At 44.6% G+C, this 14,087-nt stretch overlaps 1 protein-coding gene across 1 annotated transcript in view; it reads left to right on the forward strand.

Annotated features, from left to right (window-relative positions):
• Positions 1-3,106: 3,106 nt before the first annotated feature.
• Positions 3,107-14,087, forward strand: part of LOC149305020 (regulating synaptic membrane exocytosis protein 3-like) — a 46,636-nt gene continuing 35,655 nt past the window's right edge. The window contains exon 1 of the mRNA XM_089478382.1: positions 3,107-3,489. Within this exon, the coding sequence (XP_089334508.1) occupies positions 3,409-3,489 (81 nt within the window). The 5' untranslated portion in view covers positions 3,107-3,408. The remainder of the gene's footprint in view (positions 3,490-14,087) is intronic.

Raw genomic sequence — 14,087 nt, forward strand, 5'->3', positions numbered from 1 at the left:
ACTGCCAAAATAAAGCTGCTTCGGGTCTCTTTGGAGGTATGCTATTTAAATGATGCATGGGTCCTAAGAGTCCGGAGGTCACGCCAAAGCCACACTCCATTCCTAAGCACTGGAGTGCAGCTTTGGTGCAGCTTCTGGATACTTAGAATGCATGCATCATTTAAACAGCATACCTCCAAAGAGACCCGAAGCAGCTTTATTTTGGCAGTCTGTAACAGGCCATTGTTTAATTTGAATTTGCTCTCAGGTCAGCTCTGATTTACGGTGATCCCACGAAGGAGAGACCTACCTTATACATTCCCATATATAAGTCTAGAAATTTCAGTCAAACAATTGACCCCCAAAAACCTGAGTCAACTTATCCATAAGTCAATGTCAGTACTTTAAGAGTGAAAGGCAAGAGCATAATCTGTTCTGGAAGCACTGACCCCTTTCTATTCTATCAACCATGCAGTTTTTAGTATGGACACAGTTATGCCTGCTGGGATTTTGTAAGACCTTTGGTATAATTTTCCTTCGCTTCATCCTTTAGGTCATTTTTTACATGCTCTTAAGTTTTTATCCAAAGGAAGAGGAGCGAAAATAGGAGGAAGGAATATCATCAATCTAACATGTTTATCACACTGGGGCTGATTTCGGCATTAAGGAGAGATTAAAGCGCATTTAAAGCATTAAAGTGAAAACGGTGAGGAATTGCGTGAATGATTATCACACGCAATTGTGCAAACGAAGTGACGTCGGAAATAAATTGGTCGCCGAAATCCCGAAAGTAAAAGCATGTGTTTTTAATGGTGACCCCTTTAATGGTGGGTTTTGTGCGACGTCGTGTGAAATCGTTTCGCGTAATTACGTGGTTTTTCCAGGATATTCACGGGGTAAACTCCCGATCTCCTTCGTGTGATAAACTCTATCGGGGGGCATTGAGCGTTAATCCGACATTAACCTGCGCATAAAGCGGCCAAAAGTAAAAAGCGGCTGATTTTGTCTGCCTTCTGGGTTAATATTGGGATGTTGGAAATGCATTGTCGCTGAAATAAGTAAAAAGATGCGCGTTAATGCTTCTTTGTGACCACTTGAACGGCGGGGTTTGTGCGACGTTGTGTGAAATCATTTCACGCGGTTACAAGATAAGAATTAAAGTACTGACATTGACTTGTGGATAGGTTGACCCTGTTTTTTCGGTTCAACTGTTTGACTAAAATTTCTAGACTTATACATGGTTCCCGGGATATTCATGGGATAAACTCCCCATCTCCGTTGTGTGATAGACTCCTAATGCTGATGACACCATAGAACTAGCAGAAAACCTCACAGATCTGGGCCGCCTGCTAAGGAAGAGCAAAGAAGAAAGCGCAAGAAGGCAGTCCCAAGTCCAGCAAATATATGGAGAATCACCTCTCTCTTTTTGGTCCCAAAAGGAAGGGCAGGGTAGTGTTGACTCCTAGAAAGCAGGCAGGGATTTACTGGCGATGGGGAATTATTTAATTGATCCCAGGTCACATTGGCCTCTATGGTGCAGCCTGCTGTTCCTTCGTAAGTAAGGCGCGGGCGGAGGGAAGAGCTGAGGACTCATTTCATTTCGTCATAGGTTGTTGTCATTGTTCCAAAATGCCCAGATCTGAGACAAAATGACCTCCACTCTTGCAACCAAACAAACCCCAAACCCTCTGAGGATGTAATTTGTTGCCACTGTGTGCTTTCAAGTCCTTTCCAACATTTATGGTGACCCTAAGGCGAACCTATCTTGGGGCTTTCTTGGCAAGATTTGTTCAGAGGGAGTATGCCTTTGCCATGCTTTGAGGCTGAGAGAGTGTGACCTGGCCAAGGCTGGGAATCGCACCCGGGTCTCCAGAGTCGTAGCCCAGTGTTCAAACCACTATGCCACACCTGTGAAAGAATCAATAGCTCCGGATTTGCTAGGTTTATGGGTGCAGGGTCCCCGTGAAAGTAGAAAAACCACACTACACCAAAGACATGTGCTCTGTGGGTTGTGTGTGCGTATGTTTGGTGTAGTGTATTCATTCTCTGTATGTCGTATGTGTCTTTGGTGTATTCATTCTGTGTGGGTGTGGTGCGTGGTTTATTCATTCTCCCTCTGTGTGTGTGGTGCATCTTTTGTGTAGTGTATTCATTCTCTGTGTTGTGTATATGTGTCTTTGGTGTATTCATTATCTGTGTGTGTTATGTGCCTGTGTCTGGTGTAGCCTATTCATCCTCTCTTTCCCTCTGTTGCATTCTTGTGCATCTGTGTCTCTGTGTGTCTTCCATACAGTGCGTTCATCCTCTGTGTGTTGTGTGCTTCTGTCTGGTGTAGCCTATTCACCCTCTCTTTCTCACTCTTTCTGTTGCATTCCTTCTCGCTGTGTGTGTTGCATTCGTTGTGTGTGTGTGTGTGTGTGTGTGTGTGTGTTGTATTCATTCTCTGTGTGTGCCTTTGGTGCAGTGCATTCATCTTTTGTGTTTCTGTTGTGTGCCTGTGTTTGGTGTACCCTATTCATCCTCTCTCTTTCCCCCTCTCTGTTGCATTCCTTCTGTGTGTGTGTGTGTGTGTGTTTGTGTGTGTTAGGTTTAGTGTATTAAGTCTCTCTGTGTTGTGTGCCTGTGTTTGGTATAACCTGTTCATCCTCCCTCTCTCTTCTGTCTGCCTTCCTTCTCTCTCTCTCTCTCTCTCTCTCTCTCTCTCTCTCTCTGTGTGTGTGTGTGTGTTGTATTCATTGTGTGTATGTAGTCATTCCCTGTGTGTGTCTTTGGTGTAGTGCATTCATCCTCTGTGTGTGTGTGCTTGTGTGCTTGTGTCTGGTGTACCCTATTCATCCTTTCTTTCTCTGTTGCATTCCTTGTGTGTGTGTTGTGTGCCTGTGTTTGGAGTAATCTATTCACCTTCTCTCTTTCCCCCTCTCTCTGTTGCATTCTTTCTCTCTCTGTGTGTGTGTGTGTGTGTGTGTGTGTGCGCGTTAGGTTTAGTGTACTAATTCTCTGTGTGTGTTGAGTGTGCCTGTGTCTGGTGTAGCCTGTTCATCCTCTCTCCCTCAATCTTCTGCCTTCCTTCTCTCTCTCTCTCTCGTCATTCATGTGTGTGTCTTTGATGTAGTGCATTCATCCTCTGGGTGTTGTGTGCCTGTGTCTGGTGTACCCTATTCATCCTCTCTGTGTTGCTTTCTGTGTGTGTTGTGTGGGTGCCTGGTGTTCCTCCTCTTCCTCCTGTTCCCTCCTTCCCTCCCTTTCTCCATCCCTCTCCATCCTCTCTCTCTCTCTCTCCATCCTTCCCTGTATCCCTCCCTGCATCCTCTTTCTCATCCACAGCAGGCAGAGATGCTCAAGCAGAGGCTGCCAGCTGAGAGAGACCCAGGAGGAGCCTGACTGACTGCCTTCTATCCTTCCTTCTTGGAGGGTCCCTTCTCCATCCCAATGGAGGACCAGGAGGACCAAGAGGAAGAGGAGGCTGGGAGCAGCCTTCCTGGGCAGAGACCCCCAGAGACCCCACTCCAGGTGAGTCCACCAGGGAGGAGGGCTTGCCTTGGCATCCACAAGGATGCCCACCCAAGAGATGGAAGGAACCAGTGTGAGTTGGGGGTTACTCCTTCTCCTACTCCTATAAAAACCTCTTACTCCTTTACTCCTACTCCCCAGATGTGGGGGAAAGCCTAGTTGCTTTGCTAGGCTGGTGTATGTGTATAGTATATAAGTGTCTCTCTTTGCCTCAGTCTCAGTCCCTTCCCCAGTGCACTATCATAACATTGTTGTTTGGGGTTTGCATGTACGACATACGACATGATAACAGGCATAAGGAGTAACAAATATATTTTGTTACTCCTTATTCCTACTCCTGTAAAAACCCCTTTGTATAATAGTAGTACTGTAGTAGTAGTAGTAGCAATAATAAAAGAAATCAGAGGCATAGCCCTGTTAGTCTGGGGAATCAATGTGCAAAGGGACCTGCTAGCTACACATCCCTTTGAATAATAATAGTAGTAGTAGTAATAAAATAAATCAGAGACATAGCCTTTGTTAGTCTGGAAGATCAGTGTGCAAAGGGACCTTGTAGCTATACATTTTTAATATAATAATAATAATAATAATAATAATAATAATAATAATAGAAATCAAAAGACATAACCCTGTTAGTCCGGTAAATCAGTATGCAAACGGATTTTGTTGGGCGATGACGACGACAATGACAATGACAGGCTTGTTAGTCTGGAAAACTAATATGCAAGATAACAAGATCCATTATTATTATTATTATTATTATTATTATTTATTTCTAAAAGAGACAGTCCTTGGAACCTGCTTTCTTACAGTCTGGCAGTTCCTTATTGAGGGCTAGGTACTTGGATAGGATTCAAATAAATCATGGGCTAAAACTCCAAAGGAAAGAGCTGGTAGACAGTGAAACTGAAATGATGAAGATGAGGATTATTATTATTATTATTATTATTGGGGGGTTAGAATTCAGTATTCTGTAGAGCTTCTACAAAAGTATTTTGCACAGACAGCTTATATTAATGCATGCACTTTACCCAGCTTCATAGCCTATGAATTCTTACACCTCCTTCAGCTTCCTTTCTTTGCCTGGAAAATGCAATCAAAAACATTTTTATAAGGTTTGCACTAAAAGCTGGAGCGGATACACCCCTCCAGGGAAAGCTTTCCCCCACATTCCCACTGCTTAACCCCATAGTATGTGTGTGTGTGTGTGTGTGTGTGTGATACCAAGACAATTTTGTAAAATGAAATAGCAGCCTTGCAGAATGAGCAAAGTGGGTATAATTCCTGGGAAAGGAATTGCAACTCTGGCTAAGTGACTACCTCTGGAAGGAAAATATTAAACAGGTGTAATTTTTAACTTCCTTTCAATATTATGAGAATATGCAGTTGCGGTATTTATTGTTTAGAAGATGGTCCCGTTGCCGTATTTGTCGTATTGGACATGAACATTACGCTCCTATATGGATTTTATTTGGGAACAAATGGAGCTTAGTGGAAGTTACTTCTATAACACAGGCATAGGATTTGGGTCTCAGGAAAATGAATAATCTTTTTAAAAGTAAGCACACACCAATGTTTATTCTCGCGCTGTGTAAATTTACAGTGCTTCATAAATAAAGGTTAATAATAATAATAATAATAATAATAATAATAATAATCCTACAATAACTGCAGAAGCACTATGTCCGGGTTGCCAATGTTTATACGGCCTTGTGCTCTGATGTCTTGGGGAGCCACTTCGTCTATAGATGTCTAGTCATTAGGAGGGTGCTGAAACATTTTTAAAATTATATTGAAATTAAACATTTATTTTGCCCTGAATGATGGACTGACAGACATATAAGTAGCGATGATATGATATTAGCTTGCTGTCTTTATAAAATGTTTGATTTTTGCAATTTGGTTGCATTCTTCTTCATTATCTTGTTCTCATGTTATGAGCAGCGTTGGGCGAGAGGTTTGCGTTTTTGCAGGGGTAAGAATGACTTCCGTAACAATGGTTGTGCTTATAAGCAATAAAAAACGTTGCCTCTTCACAGTGCCAAGTGACCAAAACCAGATCAGGAAGCAAAACCATGAACAGCTCTCCCTGTAGGCTTCCAAACAAGCCAAGGTGCCAGGATCCACCTTCTCGGAAATGAATCACAGGATCGCTCACGCCACTGAAAGTCTTGTGGGCGGACTATGGAGTTTATCATACAGGAGGGAATCAGCCAAATCCCGTGCAACACGGGATCGTTTTCAAACACATTGCATTGCGTATTAATCTGATATTAAACCACATAGAAGGTGGACAAAATTGGCCGCTTTTTACTTTGGGCCAATTTTGTCCCAAATCAATGCTGAATGCCCCCAACAGAGTTTATCACATGAAGGAGATTGGGAGTTTATTCCAAAAACAATCACGTAATTACGCGAAATGATTTCACACGACGTCGCACAAAACCCGCCATTAAAGTGGTCACAAAGAAGCATTAACACGCATCTTTTTACTTTCGGGATTTCCACGACAATGCGTTCCCGATATCACTTTATTTGCCCAGTTGCGTGTGATGATCATTCGCTCAATTAGTTGCCATTTTCACTTTATTTGCAACATGCTTTAAATACACTTCAATTTCTCTTCAATGCTGAAATCAGCCCCAGTGTGATTGACTCCGACATGTCCGAAAACGATCCTGCTTTTGCAGGATATTCCTGGTATTTAAATCCAGTTTTTGCGTGGGATTTGGGCACTTAGCCTCCCGTGTGATAATCTCCTATGGCAGAGTAGGCGGTTCAGCCTCTGCCCAACTTTGATATGAGGCCACCATGGAGAGGAAGAGCTCTTAACAAAGGATCTGCCAACCATCCACCTTCAGTAATCAATAAACTTGCTTCCAATTAGCTGGAATGAGATAGTGGCTGCTCTGTCCCTTCAGGGAAATGCGGCTAGGACTAATTGGTGGCAAGCTGAAACGCCTTGCCCCATTGCTGGGAATAAAAAAGCAGTCATGGGGTGGGGAATCGGGAAGCATGTGAGAGTGGGAATGAGTGCTGGAGGGTGTCCTGGGGAGCAGACTGGCACCCTTTTCTCTCTGGAAAGGCCTTGGATGCACTGCAGGAGTGGCAGAAATCTAACCGGCCAAAGTCCCCCTTTCACCCCAGCGCTATGACTTATTGCATCTCTGCCCTAAATTGGTGCTAGCAAATCTCTCCTTCTCTCTAGTCAGTGGTTGTCTTTAAAGAAGAGAAGTTATTTTAAAAGAAGAGCCAGGGGCTCCAGGGTCGACTCAGCCTGGCATCCTTCCATAGGTCGCTAAAATGAGTCCCCAGCTTGTTGGGGGGCAATTTGCTTCCATGTTGTAAACCGCTTAGGGAGCGCTTAAGTGCACTGATAAGCGGTATAGAAGTGGACTTGCTATTACAGTCAGCCCGTGCCATACGTGAGCTTCCCTTATGAAGCCGCAGTACAATTAAATGTATGTGCATTGGTTGCCCTGTTGCTCTATCCTGACTATAGTTTGTCTACGGCTCTATTGCAATGGTTCCAAAACATTGGTATTGCAAGCATTTCAGGTTTCAGTTCCAGATTCTTCAGCAGTCAGAAATTTGGGGAGCTGAAGTCCAAAACAACTGGGAGGATTGAAGTTTGGGAACCACTGCACAGTCTCTTCCCACCTGTTGCTTTGGTTATTTGGGGACCATATTTGAAGTGCACTAGCTTGGGTTCATTGCTGGGCACCTTTTCCAACAGGTTGCCTTCCCTCCAGATGATGGAGGCCATCAAGGCCCATCATCCTGATCCTCGGCCTTGTTGGCCGGAGGCTGGGAAGAGATATTTTGAAACATCTGTAGAGGAAGATCGATGCTTCTTGGATTTCACTCCGGAGAGAAGGAGCCCTCTGAAGCTTGCTAAACAAGCAATTAGCCAAGCGCTGGATTACATCAGCCGGAGCATCGAGAGAATATCTGGTGGCTGATTTCATTAGCACCAATGTTATTGGAGAGAGGCTGGCTAATTCTGCAGTCAATCCTGGACAGGCTATTTGGAGAGTGATGTTCCTTTTGTTTAGGAGCAGATCACACCCGCACCAGCACAACAAACCATTAAAAAATAAAACAGCAAAAAAAGTTGGGGAAAGCATCTCTTTATCTGGACTACAACAGCCGTGATCCATCCATTCAGACTCTATGATATGCCTTGTCACACTTAATCTGCAACTTTCTGTAGACTTTAGGAAGGACCAAAACTTTTTCTCCAGCTCTCCCCAAGCCTGGCTTTTGTTTGCAGAGTAAGCACAGTCTCTGCTGGGGTTTGCTCGAGGCCTTCTCCCAAAGGGAAGATTACGCCTTGTTGTTGATGAGGTTGCTTTGCCCTCGTGACACTCTGCCGCTTTGCTTTTCCAAGATCAGCCATTGCTTTTGTTTTATAAGAGGCAGCAAAACGCAGAAAGGTAGTCAGAAAGTAGGAATCAGCAGCTACTGGAGGATCTGGCCCTGTGGGTGCCATGGCTTGATCTATCCAAGTGCTGAGCGTTGGACATGTGCGTGTGCTGAGCATGGAACAGCTCACATCATTTGTGACTCTGTGAAGTCCCAAGAGAGCCAGCGTGTTGTAATGGTTTGAGCATTGGACTCAAACCATAGACTCAGACCAGGGTTCCAATCTTGGTTTGGCCATGTAAACCCACTGGGTGACTTTAGGCACATCACACTCTCTCAGCCTCGGAGGACGGCAATGCAACCTCCCTCTGAACAAATCTTGCCAAGAAAATCCCATGATAGGTTCTCCTTAGGATTGCCGTAAGTCAGAAATGACTTGATGGCACACAACAACAAGATGCACCAGAACTCTCTGACAGACCAAGCAGAATACTTTGCCAAGCTACAAATCCCAGGATTCCATAGGTTAAAGCCATGGCTGTTAAAGTGGTGTCAAACTGCTTTATTTCTGCAGTGTGGCAGGTCTAATATTGCCCTTCCCAGTAGACTCAGGCAAAAGGGAGCTGCGGCATCCTATCTCTTGCTTGTTCTTCCTCATTTCATAACATCTTGCCTGCTCTCTTATGTTACTTGGCCACTCATGTCCCAGTTTCCATCCATGAAATTTTGGAACATATGAAGAAATGTGGCATCCATACATTTGATGTGAGTTCCTTGTCAACAGATTACCAAGTAGGTGGCAGACTGGTGACTATGAAAGCATCTCAGGACCCAGAGAGACTTCCCAGCGATGCCATCAATAAGCATCACATCCTCCGCCAGTTCCACTCAGGAGAAATCTTTGCAGCCCTTCAGCTCTGATTACTTATCGATCTGGATGGCAGCTTCCATTAATCCCAACCGCTTTGTGATCTGGCCTTGTTTTACAGCCTCAGTGATGGAAAGTGTCATAGCTTGCTCCTCAAAGACGTCTGGGAACTGAAATTTGGCATGAGCCCTGAGGACAAACAGAGCAGAATCCTGTTGGGGGTCCCACACCTGTGTAAGGAGTTTATCACACAAAAGAGATTGGGAGTTTATCCCGTGAATATCCCGTAAAAATTGCATAATTACACGTAACCATTTCGCACGACATCACACAAAAGCCGCCATCAAAGTGGTCACAAAGAAGCATTTCTGATAGCACTTTATTTGCGCAATTGTGTGGCATAATCATTTGCGCAACTATTCACCATTTCCTCTTCATTTGCAGGATGCTTTAATCTCTCCTTAATGCCGAATCAGCCCCAGTGTGATAAACTCCTAAGTTTCCTTACGTGTGAGGTTGTAATTTTTTCCCCACCAATGTGCAGATTCAGTTTTCACGATTGTGTAAGTCGGGAGCGTAAGCATGGGAGTCATGTTTGCCAGGTTGACAAAACAGCAAAAAGGGACAGTTGAAATCCACAGCATGCTCTTCTGGTGCTCTTTCCCCCAATCCACCCAGATCTCTATGATTCTCACCTATTGCCTGGCTTCTCTAATGTGTTAGGGCTTGTCTACACAATTTAAAAACTGTACACAATTCCATAGCATTCAGCCATGGCAGTTAAAGCAGTGTTAAACTGCATTATTTCTGCAGTGCAGATGCATCCTGACTCTCGCCATCTTCACCCCTTGCTTGGCCACACACATCCTGCTTTTCATTTGTGAAATGTTGGAGATATTGCAAAAGGAAAAAGGAAATTATACACACACACACAGCCATACTGTATATACTCAACTATAAGTCGACAGCATGAGCAGTCAGTATTGAATGGCATCTGCTGGCACCCGGGCCCTGGCAGGAACCCACCTGCAGACCAGATGGAGCTCCCAAAAATGCCGCAGCAGAAAAAGCAAATAGGCGTGCGGCCCACTTGCTCCCCTGTGGTCTCTGGATCTCAGGGGAGGTCGATGTATGGCAGGCAAGTGAGCAAACAGATGGGCAGATGGCTGCGGCTGGTGGTCGTCTCCGTCTCCATTCCTCCATGACACAGCTTACTCCCTTGCCACATCTCCCACTGGGCATTGGGTCTACTGGAGCAAACAGGAGCTTAGCCATAAGAAGGGCAGGCATTGCCCTCCTAAATAAGAATTTCATTCCCCTACAGTCTCCATTCCCCAAAGATCTAGCATTGCAGTAACTTAAAACTTCAGCTGAACAAATTTCAAATTCTCCTGTATGATTTTTTTTTAACACCTTTTGTCTGATGAAGAAGCCAGGGACGCTAACTTGCAACATGTCTTTTGTGCATTTTGGTTGTCCCCATAAAGGGATCACTGTGAAGTTGAAGGCTTTCATGGCCGGCATCCATAGTTTTTTGTGGGTTTCTCGGGCTATGTGGCCATGTTCTAGAAGAGTTTATTCCTGACGTTTCGTCAGCATCTGTGGCTGGCATCTTCAGAGAATGAGAATTTCTTTTGAAACATGGGGAGGGAAGCATATCAACCGAACCCTAAAGCATCCAAGAATCATAGACCATAGGTCCAAAACGCACTGCAGAAGTAATCCACTTTGGGACTGCTTTAACTTCCCTGGCTCAATGCTAGGGAATTCTAGGAACTGTAGTTTTGTGAGACATTTAACCTCTGTTAGAGAGAGTTCTAGGGCTAAACTAATAAACTACAATTCCTTCCTTAGCACTGAGCCAGGGCAGTTAAAGTGGTCTCAAACTGGATTATTTCTGCCATGTGTTTTGGACCATAGTTTCTTGGCATCATCATCATAAATGGTGACGACAGGAATGTGGTACAAATGTCAAAACTAACCCCACGGATCCAATTTCCAGCCTATTTCTGATCCCTGTTTAGTGGGATAGACCCACTCTTTCCCCACACTCCCAGCTATTCGTAGGTTAGCATGAGAGCATGGGATGTGGCCAGAGGCAAGGAGAGATGGCATTGCCCAAGTGAGATGTGAAACATCCCTCTTCAGAAAGATGATTTTGGTGTGACAACCGAGCAGCTTGGAACCGATTCCCCTTCTCCTCTCCTCCCCTCCTTCTTCCTTGCAAATGTTGAGTTTGCATCCAATGCCTGCCTTCAAAAGTCTCCGTCATTTTCATGCAACCCAGGGATTGGGCAGCGCATGGCTGCAAAGTCCTGGAGAGAGTACGCAAACTGCAGCATCAGTTCCCTTGTTACTATGTGAGAAGTTTGATGCTCTGGCAGATCAGCTCTTGTGCAACCTGGTCACCAGATTTGTGTGGCTTTAGTGGCTGCGGGTTAAGACTGGCATCTTTGCCAAGGCTTTGGCCCACACTGGGAGTCTGGCTAAGAGTATTCATTTTAAGACAACGGAACACTATACAGTCAGCTCTCCTTATCCATGATGGAGTCCTTATCCACAGATTCAACCATCCATGGCTTGAAAATATTCCAAAAAATGCATACATTCCCAAAAGCAACAGAGTCCATTTGACTACAAAATTGTATTTAACGGGACTTGAGCATCCATGTTTTTTTGTATCCATAGGGAGTCCTGGAACCAAATCCCAGTGGATACCAAGGTCCCATTATATAACCACAGCAAGTTACTGAGTACAACATCAGAAATGTATGGTGCGTTACAGAGCACCCAAGAAGGGCACTCTGCCGCCGCCGCTGCCGGTTGCTACGTCCAGGAACCGCATCAGCCAAACCGGGCGCAGCAAGAAAGAAGCACCAAAATGGCACTTCTTTCTGGGCCCCGGAAGTGGCACTGCGAGGCGCTATTGCGCACTCACGGTGTCACTTCCACTGCTCGAAGTCTGGACGCTATGCGTCCACAATGTCAAAATGGCGGCCCCCGTGTGGACGGGCACCGCCATTTTGTACGGACTCAGTCCGTATTAGGGTTCTCAACCCTAACACGCCCCTTCCTAACCCTGGTACACCCCTTCCTAACCCTAGTATGCCCCTTCGGCACGTCTGTAACGCGCCACAATCTCTGGAAAGCAGGGTTCAAATCCCCACTTGTACATGAAAACCCACTGGGTGACTTTGGGCAAGTCACACTCTCTCAGCCTCAGAGAATCACAAGGGCAACCCCCCTCTGAACAAATCTTGGTAAGAAAACCCTGTGGTAAGCCTGAGGGCAGGGAACCATCTATCATCCCCTCTGTTGTAAACTGCTCGGATTCCCAGTGATTGGGCGGTATATAAATAAATCCTATTATTATTATTATTATTATTATTATTATTATTATTATTATTGATTTACCTTAGGATCACCATAGGTTGGAAATTACAGTGGGTCCTTGTTATCCGCTATGGTTTGGTTCCAGGATAACAAAATCTGTGGATGCTCAAGTCCTATGTAAATACAATGGCAGTTGAAATGACAACCCTTATATAAAATAGAAAATCAAGGTTTATTTTAAATATAAACTTTTTTTTTTTGAATATTTTCAAGCCATGGATGCTTGAATCCTTGGATAAAAAAATCCGTGGATAAAGAGGGCAGACTGTATTTGAAGGCAAACACACACACAACGCACATGACTTAGAGACTTGCCACACTGTGGAAATAAAGCAGATCGACGCCACTTTTAACTGCCATGGCTCCGTCTTGTGTAATCCTGGGATTTATAGTTGGATGAAAGGCATTACAGTAGTAGGCACTACACAATGTTGTTGCCCTGCAACTCCCAGCATCCTGCGCCATTGGGTCTGATGGGATCTGCAGTCCAACAACATCTGGAGAACCATTACATGAATGGGAATAATGGGGAAAATCCTTTGCGTGCCGCTTTTCAGCTGCAAATATGTTTCTTGGGCTGGTTTGGCTCTGTACAGAGAGGAACTTAGATGTTGCCGCTAATGCACACTACACTGGGGCATCTTATACTCCCTCCTTTATTGATCCTTGCTTTTGCTGTGCTTGAAACCTCAAACGCTGGTGGAGGAAGGACCCAGGCCCTCTTTATGGGCATGCACTCTGCAAAGTTTGCTCTCGGGCCTTTTCTTCTGCCGCGAATTGGATTAGAGGAATTAATCAGACATTTCCGAGGTCTCGACTCTCCCTGCTTTTTTGGGATTAAAGAAACTCCTGCCAGAGCTGTGAGCCACTGGTAATTGCTTCTCCTGGCTGCCAAAACCCTCACTTCCCTGGCTTCCTAGCAGTGAGAAAGAAGAGCTTCCTCTGCCTTTAGACGCAGGCAGGACAAGGATGAGATTATTATATCGTTTCTTGGCAGAACTGTGCTCCAGGGACATAGCTATAGGAGAACCAGGACCGTGAAGTCGGAGTCATAAGCAATTTGCACTTTAAATTTCTACCAACCATTTCCATTCCTACGGACTCTGACTCCCACTCCGTATACAGTAACCCCTTGGTATCCACTGAGGTTACCTAAATATGCGAATGCTCAAGTCCCACTAAATCGAATGACATCGTAAAAGAGCGTCCCTTCTATAAAAATGGCGAAATCAAGGTTTGCTTTTTGGAATTAATATACTTTTCAGATATTTTCAAGGTGTGGATGGTTGAATCTGTGGATGTAGAGGGGCGACTCCAAAGCTGACACTTAGGGAGTGCTTAAGCGCACTGATAAGTGGTATAGAAATGGACTTGCTATTGCTATTGCTATTAAATGCCAGTGGGGTAGAGTGGTTTGAGCATTCGACGTATGACTCTGGAGACCAAGGTTCAATTCCCTGCTCAGCCATGGATAAACCCACTAGGGAGTTTAACACACAAAGAAGATTGGGAGTTTATATCCCAGTAATTGTAATTATGCGAAACGGTTTCACACAATGTCACACAAAACCCGTCATTAAAGGGGTCACAAAGAAGCATCAATGTGCATCTTTGTGCTTTCGGGATTTTAGCAGCAATGCATTGACAATATTGCTTTATTTGCGCAATCGCGTGTGATAATCCTTTGCACAATTCCTTGCCATTTTCACTCTATTTGCAGGATGGCTTTAAATGTCCTTTAATCTCTCCTTAATGCCAAAATTAGCCCCAGTGAGTGACACAATCTCAGCCTCAGAAAACCCTGTGATAGGTTCACTTTAGGATTGCCGTGAGAAACAACTTGAAGGTACACTTCTCTTTCTCTCTATATATGTCCCCCCCGCTGTCCCAGTTTCCCCAACCATTTTTCAAGGCCAGTGTTGGAACTGGAAATTTGCATTTTAAGCACAACGTGGAATTTGAATGCCCAAAT

Source organism: Sceloporus occidentalis, unplaced genomic scaffold (assembly GCF_023333645.1).
Source record: "Sceloporus occidentalis isolate IW3139 unplaced genomic scaffold, rSceOcc1.0.p SCAF_13, whole genome shotgun sequence".
Taxonomy (NCBI): Eukaryota; Metazoa; Chordata; class Lepidosauria; order Squamata; family Phrynosomatidae; genus Sceloporus; species Sceloporus occidentalis.